At 39.4% G+C, this 22,412-nt stretch overlaps 1 protein-coding gene across 1 annotated transcript in view; it reads left to right on the top strand.

Annotated features, from left to right (window-relative positions):
• Positions 1 to 14,337, top strand: part of LOC108995775 (protein ILITYHIA) — a 59,497-nt gene extending 45,160 nt beyond the window's left edge. The window contains exons 43-63 of the mRNA XM_035682842.1: positions 398 to 568; positions 690 to 812; positions 896 to 1,009; positions 2,057 to 2,163; positions 2,252 to 2,303; positions 2,385 to 2,491; positions 2,591 to 2,650; positions 2,734 to 2,848; positions 2,996 to 3,106; positions 3,189 to 3,326; positions 3,402 to 3,524; positions 3,659 to 3,730; positions 6,557 to 6,669; positions 6,906 to 7,064; positions 7,293 to 7,389; positions 7,471 to 7,653; positions 7,948 to 8,142; positions 8,214 to 8,393; positions 8,496 to 8,628; positions 8,795 to 8,873; positions 13,736 to 14,337. Of these exons, the coding sequence (XP_035538735.1) occupies positions 398 to 568; positions 690 to 812; positions 896 to 1,009; positions 2,057 to 2,163; positions 2,252 to 2,303; positions 2,385 to 2,491; positions 2,591 to 2,650; positions 2,734 to 2,848; positions 2,996 to 3,106; positions 3,189 to 3,326; positions 3,402 to 3,524; positions 3,659 to 3,730; positions 6,557 to 6,669; positions 6,906 to 7,064; positions 7,293 to 7,389; positions 7,471 to 7,653; positions 7,948 to 8,142; positions 8,214 to 8,393; positions 8,496 to 8,628; positions 8,795 to 8,873; positions 13,736 to 13,778 (2,475 nt within the window). The 3' untranslated portion in view covers positions 13,779 to 14,337. The remainder of the gene's footprint in view (positions 1 to 397; positions 569 to 689; positions 813 to 895; positions 1,010 to 2,056; positions 2,164 to 2,251; positions 2,304 to 2,384; positions 2,492 to 2,590; positions 2,651 to 2,733; positions 2,849 to 2,995; positions 3,107 to 3,188; positions 3,327 to 3,401; positions 3,525 to 3,658; positions 3,731 to 6,556; positions 6,670 to 6,905; positions 7,065 to 7,292; positions 7,390 to 7,470; positions 7,654 to 7,947; positions 8,143 to 8,213; positions 8,394 to 8,495; positions 8,629 to 8,794; positions 8,874 to 13,735) is intronic.
• The last annotated feature ends 8,075 nt before the right edge of the window (positions 14,338 to 22,412 follow it).

Below are 22,412 nucleotides of genomic sequence, written 5' to 3'. Positions count from 1 at the left end.
TCCTGCCATAGAATGTTATTTTCTAGAGGGAGTCCACAACATCTTATCTACCTCTTGAATTTTTATTTCCATGGAGTACAAGAGGTTAAAGGATTTTGAAAATATGTTGGCTTCCCAATCTTGGGCAGCCCTACTAAAGCTCACATTCCATTGACGGGATAGATCTTTGTAAGCTCTGCCATTGAAGCGTCCTGTCTACACCTCATCCTATAAACAATCGAAAATGTGTCCTTGAGAACCATATTCACCAAATGTCACGTCAAAATCACCCATCCTCCAAGCCACATGTGGTGTGTTGAGAAAACATCCCCTATTTGATAGAAGAGCTCTCTCCGTCAATAAAAGAATTTCTTTCTGTTTCCTGAATTGCTACGTCTGACAATTATATTTCTTCCAGGTTGCTGGAACTTCTGGAAAAGCATTGCTTGAGGGGGGCAGTGATGATGAAGGTGCTAGCACTGAAGCACAAGGGCGTGCTATCATTGAGGTTCTAGGAAGGGAAAAGCGCAATGAAGTTCTTGCTGCGTTATATATGGTTAGGAGTGATGTCAGCATATCTGTGCGTCAGGTAAGAAACTGACATAATTACTACCTTTTATGGGACTTATATAAGTTTTCATTTCTGTAACGTATAACTTATCAAAACTTTTTCACATATAATATGTATTCAAATCTGGCTTTGCTTTCAGGCTGCCTTACATGTGTGGAAAACCATAGTGGCAAATACTCCAAAGACTCTCAAAGAAATTCTTACAGTTTTAATGAATACTCTAATCACTTCTCTTGCATCATCGTCCTCTGAAAGGCGTCAGGTCTGCAGTTGAATATTGGCGATCCATTTTTCTTGAGCTACATCCTGCAAGTTTCCTATTTATAAACTATTGTGCTCTTCTAGGTTGCTGGACGATCACTGGGTGAGCTTGTTAGGAAGCTTGGTGAGAGAGTACTTCCTTTGATAATCCCAATTTTATCCCGGGGGCTGAAGGACTCTAGTACAAGCAGAAGACAAGTGAGAATGTTTCCATATCTCTTGTTGGGTTTTCCTTCTAATCATTGTTCTTTTTGGCATTGTAGCTGTATTTCTCAAATATATTTCGCATATTATTATGAACTCCCATGGCTGATGGAACATTTGCTTTTGGTTTCAAGAACATTTTTTAGTACCTTGTTAGCGTGCTTATTAGATTTTTGCTTCCGAAAACCAAAACAATTAGAAGTCATTTAGTTGCATAACTGAAAATATTTTTTTCCTCCCAATGTATTGCCATTTTTCGAGCAAACCCCAGTTTCATACCCAATAGAAGTTTTGTGCTTCCACACAAAAGGATTTGTCTGCCCCCGGCACCTCATTGGGCAGGGGGCCACTTGAGAAGTGGCCGGCACTACTTTCACCTCTCCCTCCCCCAAAGTGAATTACCCTGTCCTCCTGCACTGGAATGACTTAGACAATGGCTTCTGGACACGTGGTGTGGATCCATCCTCCCCATCAAGCATGTCTCCCCTTGAGTGGTAGTGGTGCAAATGTGGGGAAAATTTCGACTGTGGATGCACTTCGTAACAAGGGCATAATTATAATGGGCTTGTATTGTATGTTTAAGGCTAGTGACAAGTCAGTAGATCACGTGTTTTCTCTCTTTGTTGTTAAAAGAATGACGTCAAGGACTGTTTTCTATTTGTTTGCATGCTGACCAGGAAAGTTTTGTTGCTATGGTAGTAAACTTTTGGAGGCTATTCCCTCATACATTGGAATTGGACACATTGTAAAAGATTAAAAATTGCAATATTTTGTTAATCTTTGTGTTTTATCAAAAGTACTTGTCTCCTTGCTTTTCTCTCTCTGCTTTATGGTAACATTTTTCGACAGATTATTATTTTCTTTTTTAAGTATCATTCTTTTCGTGACAAGGAAATGTGACTTTTTTTTTTTGGCACTTTCTATCCTCATTATATCTCAAAACTTTGAAACAAATTAATACTTCAAATTAAAAACGAAAAAAAAAAAAAACTTCTGTAAATGTTTTCTTGATCCTTTGAATTCTTATATATATGGTGGCAGGGTGTATGCATTGGTCTAAGTGAAGTGATGGCAAGTGCCGGTAAGAGTCAGCTATTAAGTTTCATGGATGATCTGATCCTTACTATTCAGGCTGCTCTTTGTGACAAGTATGTCTCATCTTTTTGTGATTTGCTAAATGATTGAGTTAAATATATAGATGTATGTAAAATTATAGTCATTTATATCTTTTGAAAGCATGCCCGAGGTTCGTGAGTCAGCCGGCTTAGCGTTCAGCACTCTTTACAAGGTGCATCTGTTTTCTGCTATCATTTCAAAATACATTCTCACAGTGGTAATTTGCAAGTTAATAATCAAATTCTTGATGTAGAGTGCCGGAATGCAAGCAATTGATGAAATAGTTCCAACTCTTCTGCATGCCCTGGAAGATGAACAAACTTCTGATACTGCCCTTGATGGACTTAAGCAAATCTTGAGGTGAATTATCCCTCCCGCCTACATATGATCAGTTGCTGTTTTTATCTCAATTTCTTTATTTTCTATTTCAAATACTAAACGATAGCATTGGGTTATTAGTGTTAGGACTACTGCTGTTTTGCCTCATATTTTGCCCAGGCTGGTTCATCTTCCCCTTTCGTAAGTGTCTCCTCCAATTTAGTAAATGTACTTGTGCCATTTTTTGTCACTTCTTTCCCTAAAACTTTTTTATACATCTTCAGTGCCTTTAATGCACATGCTCTCGGAGCTTTGGCTGAGGTTGCTGGACCTGGTCTCAACTTTCACCTTGGTACTGTTCTTCCTGCTCTACTGTCTGCAATGGGTGGTGATGAGAAGGTATAGTGGTTAAATTAATAGATCACATTTCTGTGGTAGTTTCTTCTCCTAACCTTTAAAGAGAATTAACAATTCTGCTTTCCTTTTTTTCTCTTTCATGTCATCTTCCTTGCTGTTTATATGATTTATAATATGTTTAAATTGTAGGATGTTCAAACTTTGGCAAAGGAGGCTGCAGAAACAGTAGTCTTGGTAATTGATGAGGAAGGTGTTGAGTCTCTGATATCCGAGCTCCTTAAAGGTGTTGCTGATAGTCAGGTAGTTTATATTCAAGCTCTCTGTTCTTTTGTTGATTTCTTGATCTCTCTCACTTTATTTTCGTTACCTTTGATGGTTTCAGGCTTCAATCAGAAGAAGTTCTTGTTATCTGATAGGATATTTCTTCAAAAACAGCGAATTATATTTGGTTGATGAAGCTCCTAACATGATATCTACCCTGATTATAATGCTTAGTGATTCAGATTCAGCTACTGTTGTGGTATATTTTACGTGTTATTAGCATTTCGTTGTTGATCTCCATATTGTAGATTGTACCTTATATCCTATTCAACAGGTTTCTTGGGAGGCTTTGTCAAAGGTTGTCAATTCAGTTCCAAAGGAGGTGCTTCCTTCATATGTAAAACTAGTGCGTGATGCTGTATCTACATCACGAGATAAGGAGCGTAGGAAAAAGAAGGTGAGAAGTACTTTAGATGATTGCATACAGTTGGTGCTTTTGTTCAGTAAGAGTCAATCCTTGCATAGTTTACATATGCTTTTGTGGACAGTCAATTAATCTGAATGTGTAATATAATGTTTCATGAACTGCAGGGAGGACAAATTCTCATACCTGGACTGTGTCTCCCGAAAGCCCTTCAGCCATTACTTCCAATCTTTCTCCAAGTATTCTCGCTCTTCTATTTTAAAAGCACTGATTTCATACAACTTTTCAGTCATTATAGCTTTCGTATAATATTATATGCCTTTATTTAGGATTTATAAACCATTTCCTTGTGCCTCAATAACAAAGAAACAAATGCAAATGAGATTAGTATGCCTGAATTTATCACTGCGGATACTTGAAATATAAATTTCTTGCTTCTGTCTGTTGCTTTGCATTTCTTTGCCTAATAATCCTGTTAACTTAACATATGAAGGGTTTTTCAGCTATAAATTTTCTTCAATTCAGTTTGCTTCATGCTCCATTGAACGATTAGATATAAGTTGTTTCCTCCTGTCCATGTCTGAAACAAATTAACAAGACACTAATGAATCAATGTCTGTAACAAAAAGTTTCGAGTCTTTGTACTCCAGTATATTCAAGCTGGAATAACAGTGGGCAGCGCTTCCTATCGTGCTTGATTGGTTTACAATGTCTATTATTCAGTTTCTCCTGCCAAATTTGTACTTCTGTTCCATCATTTTTTTTTTTGATAAGTAAAAATATTGTATATATCAAAAGGAGAAACCAAGTGCACTGAATGTATACAAGAAAACACCTTGCCCAAAATGACCCAACAAGCCCCTACTGACCCAAAAAGCCCATAAAAAAACCAACCCAAAGTACATCAGAGCTGACCCCAATCCTTGTTTCCCGTAGAACTAAGACTCTACCCGAACACCAACCCCAACACCTTGATTCCCCTCTTCACAATACTGTCCCTTTAGACTTCCCTTCCATTATTGATGTCTCTACGCCAATACCCGATGTAGACCCCACTTCAAATAACCCAGATTTCCTTTTGACCCGCCATATTTCCTGGATCTGGTTATAGGGACATGGCCGAATCCGATCTTCCGTTTTTTTTTTTTCTAAGTTTAAAGGATTCGGGTCTATCATGTTTCTTACCACCCTGTTGCCTCCAGCTGAAAGCCGATCTATTTTTGTAGACAAGAAAGTTATCGCTGTCTTCAACTCAAGAAGCTGGGTTTCCATCTCCTTTAGAGAATTGTGCATCTCGACAAGCTGGTCTTGAGGTGTGATTGGCAGACTCCCCACACTCTGAACCCCCGAAGCATGTCCCGTCTTTAGAGCTGCCGCATAGGATTGCCTCGCCACCGAGGATGTACTTGGGTCTTCCTCCAAGTTCTCCCTCCCTACCACACCACCTTGTCCTTCCAAGCCGTCACTCCCTCTCTTACCGAAGGAAAAATGACGCAGCACCTCCCCCATCCTTTTCCAACCATTGCCCCCCTCTTTAGGAATGAAAATAAAATTCCTCCTCCTCCCCCCACCACCATACTCCTCCACTGCCATATAACGTCCGCGAGCATTCGAACAGCGATGCGCTGTGAAACTACGTCTACCTTCCCGGACAGTGGAGAAAAAATTTTGTTTCTTATCCTTAGTACACGCTTCTATGGCCTTGGCCAGCCACTGCACTGTTGTCGAACCCAGAACCAACTTAGATATCACCCTTCGACTCCTTTCAGTAGTGGCCAACATGCTCCCCTCCTTTACCAGTGTAAAGGATTTAGATTCAATGGCCAACTCCATAGAAGAACCCATACTGACCCACTCCCCTTCTTCAATAACCATTCATCATCTCAGAGAAACCAGATCAGAAATCTGTTGGGAGCTGCAAGCACTGTGAAGTTGTGGACTCTAGGTCGTGCTCACTGCAAGCACTGCAAGCACTGCAGAGTTGTTTCCAGCTGCAAATCGTGCTCACAGAAGACGCCGGAGCCTTTAGGGTCGACGGCATGACCAACGGAGCCTTTGGGAGGATCGCCGGAGTACTCTGAGAGGAAAAATAGCGATATCTAAGACGCTGGAGGTTGACTTGACGCCGGACGGCCCTCAGCGAAGTCGCCGAGGTTCGTCAGCTTTATCTGTGCCGACGGTGCGGTGTGTCTCGCCCGCAAAGGGTGGGTGGCGGCAAATCTGGTTCCTTAGGGTTTTCGCGCTTCGTATTTTTTTCTCTCTCCTCTAAACCGACGCCGAACGGCCCTCAGGGAAGTCGCCGGGGTCCGTCGGCTTTGTCTGTGACGACAGTGAGAGGTCACTTGCCGGCAAGGGTGGCGCCGGCTTCCTTAGGGTTTCACGTCCCAGTTCCATCATCTAACTGGTTGTACTGAAAGACGGAGAGTTAAAACCAATCTTGATTGTCTTGGGAACACAACTATTCTCAGATTACTTCACTACTATTCACAAACTATTTCACTACTATTCACAGATAGTTTGAGATACTCTTAGCATCCAAACAGAGCCTCAATCTCTTGGGAGTAGGCAGCATACGTGACTGTGTAACACAGAAACTGGTGTCATATTCAGTTTACTTATATTTGTGAACGGTTGGCATAAAAAGTATTAAAGAATTTTCCTTGTACGCAAACGGTAAAAAGGAAATTTTCTAATCATATGTGAAGGGTTGGGTTTTCATTTATTATTATTTATGTTGATTAGAACCTGGTACTTACTACTCCGTATTTTTCTTTCCTTCAGTTCTTCCTTAATGTTTCCACCTCTTCTGAATGTTTAGCTTGCTTCCAAATCCCAATGTTTGTTTTTGTTTGTCTTGTATTGGACATTGCCTTCAGTTCTTTTTTCGCTGAAGTATTTTGATGGAGAGTTTTAAGGGTGATAGTTTTGTCAATAATCTACACCATAGGCAGTCCCACAATGTTAAGGAAGGACTAACCACTGTTGTAGCCTCTTATATTATTTCTGGCATTACCTTTGAATTTGAGCAAGGAAATTCAGCCTCTGATATTACATTGCACCTTCAGGGTCTAATAAGTGGGTCTGCTGAATTAAGAGAGCAGGCGGCATTGGGTCTTGGGGAACTGATTGAAGTGACTAGTGAACAAGCACTGAAGGAGTTTGTCATCTCAATAACAGGGTATGTACCATGGAAATCCTGATACTTTTGGTGTGTCTTTGGAATTAATCAATTATATTTGAGCATTAGCCCCAGTGGTTGAATGTGCTTGTTACATATTCAAGTTAGGTACTCCTGCGTTTGACTATATATAAATTCCCAATACTAGCTCTTCTGTAGGGTAAAAAGGTTCCCATGGTTTTGCTGAGACATGTTATGGGATACTAACTGAGGTTATTGCATGCTTATAACTACAGGCCTCTTATCCGGATCATAGGTGATCGGTTCCCCTGGCAGGTGAAAAGTGCCATTTTGTCTACTTTAAGCATAATGATAAGAAAGGGTGGGATAGCCTTGAAACCTTTTCTCCCTCAGCTTCAAACTACATTTGTTAAGTGTTTACAAGACAGTACAAGGTTAGCTTTGAATTTACTGAACTAGTATTCCTTATGTGTTTTCTGTTGGTGTGAGCATAGTATCTTCTAGTTTTTGTTGGTCAACAAATTCATTGACGTTTTTGTTGAGAAATTTTCACAATTATCATTTGACGGGAAATCATGGGAGAATGTCAGCACTTGCAAGCATTATTTCCTAACTTTCATGGTTAATGTTTTGCTTGCTTCTTACGTTGTATATGAGTGCAGGACTGTTCGTTCAAGTGCTGCCCTTGCACTTGGAAAGCTCAGTGCGCTCAGTACCAGGGTTGATCCTTTAGTCGGGGATCTCCTGTCTAGTTTGCAGGTGAGGATTGTCATTCTTTAATTGTGCCGGATATTAAATCCAAAGCTGGATTGTGTAACGCTGCTGTATTTTGACTTTTAGCCTTCGGATGGTGGTGTTCGAGGGGCCATTCTTACTGCTTTAAAAGGTGTCCTGAAGCATGCTGGAAAGAATGTGAATGCTTCTGTTAGAAGTCGTGTATTCATTTTCCTAAAGGATTGGATTCATCATGATGATGAACAAGTTCGAATATCTGTTGCAAGCATACTGGGTATCATATCACAGGTACCAAGTGGATGATACAAGAATCTCTCCTGTTGTATCTAAGTTTTAGTTAATGCTTCACTCTTAAAATGCGCAATAAATATGAAGATTAGGTTCTTTAATTGGTTGTATTTTTTAAGAGTTTTTTTTGTAAATCCAATTCTGCTACCACCACCACCACCACTATGTACAGTGTTTGGTTCTTGTACCCCACACGATGGTTCCTTTTTAAATGCTGTATTTCCGTGTTACAGTCTTTATATTAGGTTGTGTTCTTTGTTCTTGTAACCTGACTTTCCTTTAATGATATCACAGTACATGGAAGATGCTGAGCTGACTGACCTGCTTCAGGAAATTTCAAGTTTGGTTTCATCACCAAGTTGGTCTGCAAGGCATGGTTCGATACTCACCATTTCATCCTTGCTCAGACACAACCCCAACACTATCCGTTTGTCTCCATTGCTCCAGCTTATAGTAGACAACCTTAAGGGAACTCTGAAAGATGAGAAGGTACATGGTTCTTAATGTAATGCATTTTGTGATTTTACATTTGCCAATTGTTAACAGTCTCTCTTGAGCAGTTCCTACTTCGAGAGGCTTCGACAAAGGCATTAGGAAGGCTTCTACTTCATCAAATTGAAAGTGACTCAGCTAACACAAGTGCACATCTAGATATTCTTTCATCCCTAGTGTCAGCTTTGCATGATGACTCCAGTGAAGTAAGAAGAAGGGCATTATCTGCTCTAAAAGCAGTTGCAAAGGTATGTGGTTGAACTTACTCTTGCATTGATATTATGAACTATATTGGGTGGATCTCATCCAAAAAGTTCTGGGCACTTTATATGTGGTCAACTTTGTTGCAGACAAATCCATTGGCAATTATGGCTCATCTTACTGTTATTGGACCCTCTCTTGCTGATTGTTTGAAAGATGGAAGCACTCCAGTGAGACTTGCTGCAGAGAGATGTGCACTGCACATCTTCCAATTAACAAAGGGTATTTTCTTCTGCTCTTGTTTTATCTCACTTTTCTACTTGTCGTTGAATGAATGACCTGAAGATAAATTAAATGAGTTCTTCACTGTTGTTTTCTCTCTCATTGTGGCTAATTGGTTAAACAAAGAAAGTGCTATTTCTATTGTTTTCTTGTTTATGTTTTCCAGGTACTGAAAATGTCCAAGCTGCGCAGAAATTTATCACAGGCTTGGATGCTAGACGGCTATCAAAGTATCCTGAACAGAGGTATATCCAGTCAAATACTCTATGCCAGCTCTACGATGTGAATGAATATTAATGTTTTGCCCTGTATGGTGGTTATATTACTTATTAGGAATTTGTGTCATCTTTCATTTCTATAGATAGTCTACACAGACACGTCTTGGGTGCCTGCAAGACAAAACATGTAGCTAGTTTTGAGTCTCACCCTTTTCTATGTACATCTTGATGGTACTACTGTTCAAATAACTTGTTCCTGATTGTAATTTCCAATTTGATGCAAAGCTTGGCTATTGTGTTCATTAAACCATCATTCAATTTGTCCATTCTAGTTGAACTTTCTGCCAAATTCTGTCATTGCGAGTATTTATTCAGTTTGTGATTTTTTTTTTTTGATTGATAAACAAAATTTTATTAATCATAAGAATAGGCATAAGCCAAAGTATATGGGACATACACAAGAGCATCGCCTGAGTGTGCTAGTTCAGTGATACAAGAAATTCATGAAAACTCATTCCATTGAAATCAATTACAACCGACCAATGAAGTAAAGTATTGAAAAACAATTTCCTAAGCTATGCAGTTTTTGAATTACCAGAACTTGACTGAGGTTATTTGATAATGATGTGTCCCTTCTTAAAGTTAGTGCCATGTACTTTCTCTTAAAATTCTCTCCGTACACTTTCTCACTAATGATGATTTCTAGTGCCTAATTACAACATTATCATGGGTTTCTCGAAACGGATTCTTATAGAATCTCAAGTTTTTTAACTCTCTGAGGAAGGTAGCTGATGGATTCGCATAACAGAGAGCAATTGGAAGGTTACGAGAGCATTGGTCGTGGAGATGTTCACGTTGAACTAGTTCATTAGAATCCTTGAGGAATGCTTGATTGACGATAAAAATGAGTTCTTTGCAACCTCACGGGATGGCAATAGAGGTTACATTGCTTAGAGCTGTTCCAATGCTCAAGGTTGATATATGGCGTTAGTGGAATATGGCAATGGTGGCAGTTGGAATTTTGTTTTCATATTGAAGAAATGGAGGGGAATGAGTTTGTAAAATGATATCTTTGCTAGAGCGGGGCTCCTCTGGGTGATGTCAATAAGGGTTGTTGAATTTTTGGCCAGCTGGCAAGGCCTCTGGGGTGATTCTCAAATTGCAGCTGTGGAAGATGATTCCAATCTGTCTATGGTGGTGCATATGGATGGAGAGGAATGGTCGCAGCTTTGAGGATCATGAACAGACAATGAATGAGCTTAGAACTTTTTTTCTTCAAACTTTATTCCATTGGTCGATTGTTATAGACTTTAGTAGCATGAACGTACATGATTTCCTTGTATCTTTAGACACCCATGGACGATGGGTTGCTAGAGTTGAGACCGCTGATGGAGTTAGAAGTTGAGCCTGTTTGTTTCTGACATATGAGGGGCTCGAGGGCAATGGAAGAGGGCCAGAAGGAGCTAGTGACCACCCAGCACCCATAGTCTTGTGAAATGTAAGGCGGTTGAATGAGTTAGAGAAGCGCACCAAAGTACAAAATAAGCTTCGTGGCTGGAAAGTGGATGTATGTTTGCAAGAGATAAAAGTAGAATTCATCTCCTGTAACATCATATGGAGTTTGTGGAATTGTTGTCATGTGGGGTGGTCATGTTTGCTGTCCAAGAGTGTTTCAGGAGGCATCTTGGTAATGTGGGATAAAAGGGTTGTGGAAAAGACAGATGTGTGCGTGGAGGAATATACGGTGGCTGCTAATTTCAAGAATGTGGAAGATAGTTATCAATGGTCCTTTGTTGGTGTTTATGGTCCTGATTCGAATACCATGAAAAGAGGCTTGTGGGATGACTTGAAGAAGTGGAATGGGCAGATGTTTGGAGGACATGGAGGAGGAGAGGGGGCTTTCAGAAGAAGAAAAGGCTTACAAAAAGCATGTCACTTTGGATATTGAAAGGATGGCTTTAATGGAAGAGATTTCCTAGAGACAAAAATCGAGGGTTTTAGGGTTAAAAGAACAGGATAAATGTACCATGTTCTTCCATCGCATGGCTAATTTGCATAGAAGGCACAATGTCATTTAGCCCTTTTTGGTAGATGGTAGGCTGACTTTGAATCCATCTAAGATCAAGGATCATATTACCAACTACCATGCACAACTACTTTCGGAACAATTTTCTTGGAGACCATGTATGGATGGCCTTGTTTTCGAGTCAATCAACCCAAAAGAAGCAAGTTGGCTAGAGAGGCCATTCGAGGAGGTGAAGATTCGCAAGGTGGTGAGAAGTATGGCAGGTAACAAAGCTTTGGGTCTGGATGGGGTCATTATGGAATTCTTTAAGGCATGTTGGGAGGTAGTTAAATATTACATTACGAGCTTCTTCCATGAGTTTCATGAACGAGGTAACTTTGAAAAAAAGCCTAAATGATACTTTCATTGCTTTTATCCCAGATAAGTCCGGGGTGGTGGAGATTTAAGGACTTTTGGTCTATTAGCTTGGTGAGCGAAATGTACAAGATCCTTTCGAAGGTATTGGCTAATAGATTGAGTGCAGTATTGGAGAAGATCATATCCAAGCCCCAAAATGCATTCATACGAGGTCGGCAAATTCTTGACTCGGTTCTCATTGCCAATGAATGTTGGAGAGTCGCATCAAGTCGGTTGAACTAGGGTTAGAAGGCGTATGGTCGAGTAAACTGGACTTTTTTTTACACATGCTTGAGAGGTGTAGACTAGGAGTGCGATGGTGCTCTTGGATCAAATTTTGTATATCCACCGTACGTTCTCTATTTTGGTGAACGGTACCCCAGTGGGTTTCTTTGGAAGTTCAAGGGGTTTGAGGCAAGGTGATTCTCTATCTCCATTACTCTGTTTTCATAATGGAAGTTTTTAGTAAAATGATCACAGGTCTTGTGGAAGGTGGATTTCAATCTGGCTTTGTTGTAGGGGATGCAAGAATTAGTACACTTGAGATGACTCACCTCTTATTTGCAGATGATACTCTTGTCTTCTGTGGTGCTAGTCATAATCACATTCAAGCTTTGAAGGCTCTTTTTCTTTGCTTTGAAGCGGCATCGGGTTTAAAAGTAAATCTTGCCAAATTAGAATTAGTTCCAATTGGAAATGTTCCAGGTGTTTTGAGCTTGGCCAATATTCTGGGGTGCAAAGTCTCCACCTTGCCAATGAAATACCTGGGTCTTCCTTTGGGTGCCTCCTTTAAGTTGCAGTCTAGTTGGGATAGGTGTTTGAAAATATGGAGCATAAATTGACGTGTTGGAAGAGGATTTATTTGTCTAAAGTTGGTAGAGTTACGTTGATAAAAAGTACTCTATCCAACTTGCCTATGTACTTCTTATCCTTATTTCCAATACCATGAAAGGTGGCTTACCGGTTAGAGAAATTGCAAAGAGATTTCCTATGGGGGGGGAATAGACGAAGAATTCAAATTTGTTGAACTGAGCTATGGTTTGTACCCCTATCGTGAAGGCGGGCTGGGAATTTGGAACTACTTGGTTTTCAACAAGGTTTTATTGGGTAAATGGTTGTGGAGATACCACAAAGAGGGGAGCTTTATGAAGGGTGATCATAGACTTAAAATATGGTGGATTGTGGGGAGGATGGTGCTCAAATGAATTACATGGGATGGGGCTTTGGAAACACATAAGAAGAGGTTTTGATCAATCTCCGTCGATACACACGTTTTGCAGTTGGGGATGGTTCCAGAATTAAATTCTTGAATGACCTATGGTGTGGAGATCGAATCCTCAAAGAAGCCTTTCCAGCACTATATGGCATCGCATGAAGATGGGGCTTTAGTAGCAAAGCTCATGGATCTCTCTAGTGGCTCCTCTCAATGGAATACCATTTTCCTTAGAGCTGCCCAAGATTGGGAAATTGACACATTTACTGATTTCTTCATTCTTGTACATAATTGTAGAGTGATTGGAGGAGCGGATAAGAGTATGCGGTCACCATCCAAGAAGGGGAGTTTTACTGTACAGTCTACTACAAGTCCCTTATGACACTCTACAAGAGCATTCCCATGGAAGAACATATGGAAGACTAAGGCATCCCTAAAAGCTTCTATTTTTGTATGGACAGCTTCGTTAAAGGAGATTGTCACCTTAGATAATTGAAGGAAATGTCGACTGGATTGGTATTATATGTGTAAGAAATGTGGGGAGTTTGTGGATCCCCTATTTTTGCGCTGTGAAGTAGCCATGAGCTTATGGAATGATATCTTTGCTAGAGTGGGACTCCTTTGGGTAATGCCAAGAAGGGTAGCCAGCTGGCAAGACATCTGAGGCAACACTCATATTGTAGCTATGTGGAAGATGATACCAATCTGTTTATGGTGGTGCATATGGATGAAGAGGAATGGTCGGAATTTTGAGGATCGTGAACGGACGATGGATTAGATTAGAACTTTTTTTCTTCATCCTTTATTCCATTGGTCGATTGAAATAGACTTTAATGGCATGAACATACATGATTTTCTTGTATCTTTAGACAATGAGTCATAGGTCTTGTATATGTCTATGTCCTGTATACTTGGGTTTGCCTATTTTGAATAAAGTTCTTATTTGCTGATAAGAAAAGGTTAGTGGCCTGTATAGTATTACCGTGTATGTGGTATATATGTTAGTCTTTCCATTCAATGACTTATATAATCTTATAAATATATTAGTTAAATGCAAGAGTGCCCTTTTATATACCGTTATCTATTGCCAATGCGTATCTACTTTTAGGGAACACGATGAAACATAGATGTGCAAGTAGATGTCTGCATGCATAAAATTGTGCGCATGCTTCTGTATCATTTTTCTTTTTGCCTTTATATATGTGGTTTGAACTTATTGGGAGCGTTAGCTGATTCTTGGGATTGTAAATGCAGTGATGACAGTGAAGACAGTGAGGATGACGGGGCAAGTGGCTGATAATCAACTCTTCTTTAGCTGTCTATATTTTATTTCCAAGAGTGGAGGTATATAGACGTTGACGGATTGGGAAGTCGGTTGCCAAATTTTCATACGGCACATAATTAAAATACAGACTCATAGATGCACACATAGTCGCTTGTTACCCAATTTTTGCTGACCTGGGTGTTATGATGTCAACTACTTAATAATTATTAGATTTTGATGAGCATCGGATGTACAAAAGGAGGGCACTTCTCTCTTGGCTTTCATGATCATTGATAGTATCAAGTTTGTCATCCTATCAGTTTGTATTTATACCGGAGCCTTTGGTGATCCTGTCTATTTAAGTACCCAGTTTTTGCTGACCTGGGTGTAACGATGTCTTTATTTATCCGATTTGATGAGCATCATATCACTGGAGAGGGACTTCCAATATTGTTTGGCTTTGTTCATCATTGATAGTATTGAGTTGGTATTTCCAAGTTTTTGCCTTGTAACTATATCAAGCTCTTGTTATCCTATTTGAGTTTTATACTGAAATATTGAATAAAAAAATGTATTCGAGGTTGCTTTCCAATATTAGTTTTTCTTTTGTTGTTTTCCATTCGGTCTTAACCAAGATCCGAACCAGGAGATATAATCTCCAATGTTTAATATGTTATGTACATGCCCCATACTATGGAAAATTAATTAATGAGGCGTGAATGATGGTTGTTTTTATACAATGTTATGTCTACAGTTATTTTGGTACAATTTTTTTTTTTCGACTCACAATTCTGCTACGGCTTTTACATACTGCTAGACATATCATATGTTGTATTGCATATTATTTGACCATGCGTTAGATGTCTTGATGCTTGAAGTCTTCGTTACATCACAAGTGGAGATTGGGGGTGTCACACCTGACATCCGGATGGGGGCACCCGCCCACAGGGGGAGAGGCCGGCCTCCGGGTGCCAACTCGGATGCCAACTCTCCATCGATCGCTCCTTGTTGAAAAAACTCAGCAGCACGTAAACCGTTGCACTGACCCTGTGTAAGCCATCTCTAATTTTTTCAACGCTAAACGTACATACTGATCTCGGAGTGTCAAACAGAGGCTTAAGTCTTTTAGGATCAAATTACAAAAATGTCCTTCCAAGTTAATGTTGACCATAATGTTGTTTAAACCGTATATACGAGTGGGTTGTAGTGGTTAACTGTAAACCAACGGAGTTTGGTTTTATGTGTACTTGGTGTTGACGCAATGTTGCGGATTGAATTATTTTTTGGATTTATTATTTTATGATGACATATTTAAGAATTAAATTGAGAGAAGTTTGATGTTAGAGCGTGGTGATATTTTTAGGGTTTACTTGCATAATAATTTGGAGAACTTGCGCGGATATTAAATTATTTGGGAGTGATAATATTTTAAGGTGATGTTAAGTTTATAGAAATAGAGGTTATTTAAGTTATTCGGGTTTCTATTACCAAGTGCATCTTCGACTAGAAATTTACGTGGTGATATGTTTATTTTATAAGTGGTTGATTACGTGCCTAAAATATTGGATTAACGCAATAAGGTACTAGCAAGATCATACATTTGCGTAGTTCATATGATAAAAAATACTTTTAAAACGTTATGTATATATGAACCTTCATTAGTAGTCATTTTTTACGTATTCAAGTAATGATGAATACTATTTTTGACAGCATGATAAATTTATAAATATCATGATTTTATATGCAAGTTTCATGTTATTTTTCATTGCATATGCATCACAATATTTTATGATGAGTTATGATTTTATGTGGTTCTCATACATCATAATACAATATGATAAGCCATGATCTTATGTGAATTCCATGTATTATGACAAGATATGATAAGTCAATATATGACAAAAACACATGCAAGTATGATCATGATGAATATATGGCACTAAGACATGTAATGGCCTATGTTATGATATGTATGAATTCATAATAGTTAAGCACGCTATGATAGACACGTTGGCAGTACATCCGGTATTGTCATCCTCATGTATGAATTCCTAACCCGCGACTATAGACGAAATCAAAATCTTTAAGATTCGCTAACCTGAACTCACTGGGGTTAACAATGCGAATTGCCCAATAAGGAAAGTGAAATACAACTTAAGTCATCATGCATGCATGGTTAATCATGTATTTATGTGTGTGCATGTTTTCAAATAAACTCTATGTTTATATATTATGTTTATTTATGATGAGTTGCTTATTGAGCGTTGGACTCACTTTTATGTATTTTTATGTTTTAACCACACTAGGTGAGGACCACTATGAGGATGGAGCTTTAGAATGGGACTTGGCTTAGGGAGACGAGTCAGAGACCTAAAAAATTTACAAGAATCACCTTCAAAGATAGGAACTTCCCATGTACAAACAAAGTGAGGCTAGGTGAAAGATTCATAATCTCAGGTGCAAGGGAGGGCCCTATTAAACAGACAAGGAAAACAAAAGCCTTAAGTGAGAAAGACGTAGGCAAGCACGACCCTTGGTGGGTAAAGGTTCAGGAAAAGAGTAGATAAGGAATGGAGTAAGCATCACCTTGGGCCAGCAAAGGCTAGGTGACTAAAGGGCATGTGAGATTGACATTGGGCGAGTAAAGGTTAGACGAGGTGATGGGCAAGGCGAGCCGGTTTGAAAGCGAGTGAAAGTATTTGGGTGGGCAATGGGTAAGCAAGCTAGAGTTGGAAGGATGCGTACGGTGAGCTAGGCAGGAGAATGTGGGATATTGGGAAGCCTTGCTTGCCCCGAAACCCATGCTAGGATGCAAAGTATAGAAGAGAGTATAGCATCTATCAACCAAATTGATGTGACCAAGCATGAAGGCTAGCAACCCAGCAACAAGTTGCAACTTTCTACCAATCCTTTCCCAAAACTAATTCCAGACCAATCATACAGAATACATTCAAATCTACCTACAAGACCTTTTTGCAAACCTTTACTAGACAGTCTAATACTACTCATTTAACTACACAAATGTGATTGCTATAGCAACTTTCTGCAATAATGGTTCAAATTGCAAATTACATAACTAGACAAACATGGCAGAGTCAAATGATTGTGACATGCACAATCCAAATGGTGCACAAGTAGTATAGTTGAAAAGTTTAACATAGCCTTAGAGAATCATATTTGTGGCGCCTCATTCCTCGGTAAAGAACCTAGCGAGGATCTGTGATGCCTAAGGGTGCCATTCGGTTGGCAACACCTAGGATTTCGATCGAGACCAAGTGTGCAATATTCACAAGGAAGTGTATGTGTAAGTAAATGTTAAGTGCTAATTGTACCAGAGTTTAAACTGTAAATAGGTTCATTCAATAAATCCTCAAGTATCCATATGTCACTTCATTTAAAAAATAATATACAAAACCATTTGTTTTTTCCTTACATCCAAATGCGGTGAACCAAACATGATTGGTCACCGGACTAAGTAATACAACTCCAAAGAAACAATACAACTACTAATAATGGAGACATGCCTCTGTATCTATTGCTCGGGTAGTGTTGGTCCTTCTTCGTCGAGTACTTGTCGTGGGTCTATTTCTGCATCAAAGTCTACAGTTCCAATAAATGAAATCGTGAGTATGTCAAACAGCTATGACAAGATTGATAATGAGAGACAATGCATGTGATGATGTAATGCACATTTGATGTAGAAAGAACATTGAACACGTGCATTGTGCTTGGTGAGGAATCACCCTCTAAGCAAAACACAAGCATTCATAGTTATGGCGAAGAATCACCCTCTGAGTAAAATACAAGTATATAAGCATGACGAGAAATCACCATCTATGCAAAAAATTAATGTATGTATAAATATTGCCAAGACGAGGAATCACCCTCTTCTCAAGCCTATAAAACTCATCTTATTGTATCATGTAGAATCTTATCACATAAAATCTCACACGGAGATAAAAGGCCAAGCAGGGGAAATTGCTTCACCGTTCAACTAAGGGAATCACTCTCACCCGACCAACGTGCAAGTTGATTCGCTTGTTCTAAATCATTCATTCATACACCAAAGGATATACATGTTGCACTAAGGAACACGTCAACCCAGCCAACCAACTCGAAGACACCACATATGATACGCTTGGAGCATTCTCATTTCCGTCTATCAAGTAAGGTCAATACAAAAAAGTTTCACCCCCGTATGAAATTAATGGCAATGTGTAGTAGGAATGGCCGGCAAAAAGTCTACCCATCCATGTTGATTGACACACGATAAAACTCACACACTCATGCTTGAAATCACCACATCACAAATCCAAGCCATTCAAGTGTCAAGATCTTGAAATCACGAAAATCACGAAGTAAAGATATTCAAACGTAATGTAAAAATATTTGTAAACATAATGAAAGAAAACATTTATTCATTCATGATCAGAAAGGGCAAAGGTTCCAGAATATGCAATGCAAATCCCATGACATGCCTACAATTTACCCCACATTTCTTAATGATATCTTAAAAGCTGACCTACCTCACAGTAATAGACATGCTACGATAGTACTAGCACTGCTCCTTTCACTACTCTCTCTGTAGCTACTCATTTCCTTTGAAGACTCCGACTCCAAAAGGCCTCGGACACTTGGTATCTCCAAAGTGAGATTTTGGCTTTTACCTTAAGCCATTTATAGGGCAGTATCGTCAGATGTCCTTTTGATACCCTTTGGACTTCTGATGTGCCCAAATAGGATGATAGAGATAGACTGGCTGGACAAGGCATGCATGTTTCTGCAGCTTGCCTTGCATCCAATCCACAATCCTTTCTCGAGTATGAGCCTTTCATGTGGAACTAGACCATACCTCTAGGTTCAAAAGATATGGCTTGCAAAACCATAGCATTTGCCCTGCAGACCCACTCCAAATGTGACCTTTTAGTTGGAGTGTGGGCTTTTGCATAAAGCAATGCTGCCCTCTGAGTGTTTCTGTGTTGTCTCAAAAAGGTCGTACATATGCTTGGGTCTTGTCCTTGACCATTGCTCGCTTTATGCTTGTACATATGCCCATCATAGGATTAAAGGTACTTCGGTACCCCTTGTACTGAGATGTGCCTGGTAGGCTTTCTATGTGGTGTCACTCGCCTTTTTGTTGGACTAGCTACACCCTGTAAACCACTTCTACTCATTTTTCACGAAACCAATTTGGAAAAATCATCTTTCCACTCGCCAAGGAAAGGCTCTATTCTTGGCCTTCCTTTTGTCCTCAGAAGATGGTTGGCCCTCTTGTGCTAGCGTGAACCTCAAATCCTCCTATCCTTATGAGGAATTTGAGGATGAAATTCGGTGATGACCATTCCTCGATATGAAATACCAAGGGATGCTTACGAGGTAGGGTGTTCTTCGGTGTTCTCTATCGACACCGCTTGAAGTAATCCCTTTTGTAACCTCTACTTGTCACAGAACCTTCATGATCCACTACTGGGACAAGAGGTCCCTCCTCTTGTCTCCTCAATAAGCTATTGTCGGCACACTTGTCTGTTGTGTTCTCTGGTATCCTAGCTCCTTTGCTAGATTCGGCACCATAGGACTTTGGTGAATCCCCACCCTTGTCCTTTTCTCGTTCATCACACTCTGAGACCGTTTGTTTCTCCATTCATGATGTTATGGTTGGGCTGTCGTGGCCAAACATCTCCGTTATTAGGGCTCTAGCCCTTCGAGAACTTTCTTCATCTCGGTGGTGTTCCTATTCTACTTGTCGGCGTTCGACCTCTAGCTCGCTGTTCCGCATCATTTTTCCAGGAATCGTCACATGATTTCTAGTGGTATAGCTGCCCTAAATCGTAGGCTTACTTATATACTTGCTTCTGCTCTAATTGGTCTGATTCACCCTTGCCTTGTGCATTACAACGCATTCATTATCGAATAAATTTGGAAACTGCTCATGCGTGACTCGCTCATTTTCCCGTCTAAACTCCTTGTCTCCCGCATCTCCCCATTGCACCTTTACTATTGGTATAATTTTATATCATAATCTCTACTACTCCTTCCAATCTACGATCCATACTGGTCTCTTTTCATAGGTGATATTCAGTTGCAGTGGAACTAAATTTGGGTTAATTACTCGGGGTTGCTGGTACCCAAAATGTTTCCTTAATGAGGAAACATGGAACATGTTGTTAATCCCTTTGTATTCTGCAAGAAACACAACTCGTTATGCCACTAGTCCTACCCTTTCTAGTACTAGGTGAGGTCCAATTTATCTTGGGCTTAGTTTTCCTCTCAGCCTGAACCTCTTCACCCATTTCATGGGTGATACCTTGCGATATACCCAGTCAATTTCCTCAAAGGTTAACTGTAACATCCAGCCTAATTAACTATTAAGATTAACCCTTAAACGCTCTAGATTAAGTTTTTAATTTTGTGTTATTACTAATATCTATGTTGATAGTGAGGTTAGTCTTAACCTTGGCACTTAGTATCATTAAGCAAAGGATTAGAGAAGCAAGCCCATTAGTGAATTTAGTGAGGCTTTTAGGACCTTAGAACATTCATGGGCCTAGCCCAAGAAACCTTGAACCAAGCCCTTAGGGAATTCAAGACTTAGTAGCTAGCCTTGGCCCAAACATAAGGAAGGCTTAAGGCCTTTGGGCCAAACTTGGTATAGAATTGACCCATGGCCCAATTAGGCCAAGTCAAGCCCTTTCAAGCCCATCTTAGTGGATTTTGAGGTCTCTTTTCAACCCTCAAAATATGGGAATGAGGCCCCCTCTCATTCAAGCCCAAAAGCCTATAAGCCATCAACCCACACACTTGGCCCTTTTAAGCCCACAAGGCCCAAAACCATGTTTGGATTTATTTCACTATTCAAGTTGAAAGCCCAATACACCATACCATGGGTTTCTTTAAGCCCATATCATACCCTAAATTCCCAAATTATGTTTTGAAAATTGGCTAAGACCATTAATCAACATACATGAGATTTGTGATCATAAGCCATGCTTTGAAGCTTAATTTCATCTTAATCTTTTCTTAATCTTTTAATCTAAAATTTTCTTGATTTATTATTTCATTTCATCATGCTTAGACCTTAATAATATCCTAGATAAACCTCCCCACAGGTCATTAAGGGAAATGACATATCAAACCCTAAATCCACATCAATTGGTTATTATGTATGCCTTTGAGTACTTGGATTGTTTTGCCCTTAGGACCAATATTTTGTGGCTTTTACTCAAGGGTAATATGGTCTTTAGATACCTCATGAGACCCCTTCAAACCAAGAATAAGCCTTAGACAAATTTGGTTCCACAAACCAAACCAAGTTGAATTGAGTGGGAACCAGTTGAATTGAGATTCAACCAACCATCTGCTTGGATGAGCCACGACCCCATGCCACCTCCATCACCACCCAATCCCCAAGAGGCCCCATGACCATCATGAGAAATTTGACTTAGATTTCCCCACCCAAAACCGAAGCTCAAATCTGCCAAGTGAAAACCACTTGAATCTGCAGGTTTGTATGGGTGGTTTGCTTGACTTTTTGTCATCTGAACTATGCCCCACGACCTGGAAACCTTTACAGGACCATTGTAGCCACATTAAGGAGGAAATTATGGTGGTTTCAGGCCACTATTTCCCCTGCACAAGTTGACATAAGCCCATGGAAGCAAGCTGAAAAAATTTTAGACTTGTGCACCGCCCACTTCACCCAATCACATTGCACCAAAGCCAAGCTTCCTCACTTCCTCATTCCTCCACACCTCAGCTCCAAGCTTCCTCTTGAGTCTTGAGAGCACTTCTCCCTCTTAGAGAGCAATAGAAAATCGAGTGAGTTTTGGTGAGTTCTTGAGCAATGTTGTCTTAAGTGTTTAGAAGACCACAAAATTTGTAAGTTTTCTTGCTCTTAATCTTGGTTTACGTGTCAAGCTTTGTTTTCAAGTGTTGGTATAAGTTTTGAGAAGATTATCATGCTTAGTTCAAAACCAGGTCATTAAAGATTGGTTTGTATGTTTAAATGATTTTAAGTGGAAATTTAGCTATGACATGTCTTAAGTATGATTTGATTTGATATGATTTATCATTATCTTATAATGATAATGGAAGATTTAATTCTTGATTAAAGTCATGCCATGATAGGCTTTAAATCTATCTTGTTTTTATCATCAAGCATGTATTGATTTTGAATAAATTGGAGATTAAGGATTTCTTAGCCATGATTAAGTGTTGGGATGAGCTTGATTATATAAGAATTAGCCTTCATCATGTCATTAAATACTTTAGTGATTGCTTGTGGTTAAAGAAAATCTCATATGCACGCATTCATAGGGATCAATAGTTGAAAAACACACTTAGGCATCAACTAGAGTGCATGCCACGGGTTTGGACTGTTTGAGCAAGTTTCATTTTGATTTTTTAGAAATCCAAGGGTATATATGGTTTTCTAATGCGAAAAATATGAAGTCCATGAAGTTTGGTTAAATTTGGAGTTCGTTTACAATTACTAAAAAATTAGGGAGTTAGCGGCAATTTTTGAAAGACTAGGGGTATTTTTGTAAATATCTATTTTTGAAACCTTTGTTTATGAACCTCATCCATAGTAATATTAATTCTAACTTAGTATGCACTTGATTTCATCAGCTACGACATTTTTTCAATTTATTCTGGAAGTTTGTAAGTTGG

This window comes from Juglans regia, chromosome 11 (assembly GCF_001411555.2).
Source record: "Juglans regia cultivar Chandler chromosome 11, Walnut 2.0, whole genome shotgun sequence".
Classification (NCBI taxonomy): domain Eukaryota; kingdom Viridiplantae; phylum Streptophyta; class Magnoliopsida; order Fagales; family Juglandaceae; genus Juglans; species Juglans regia.
Note: the sequence above shows the minus strand (reverse complement) of the source record. Positions and strands in the feature narration are given on the sequence as shown.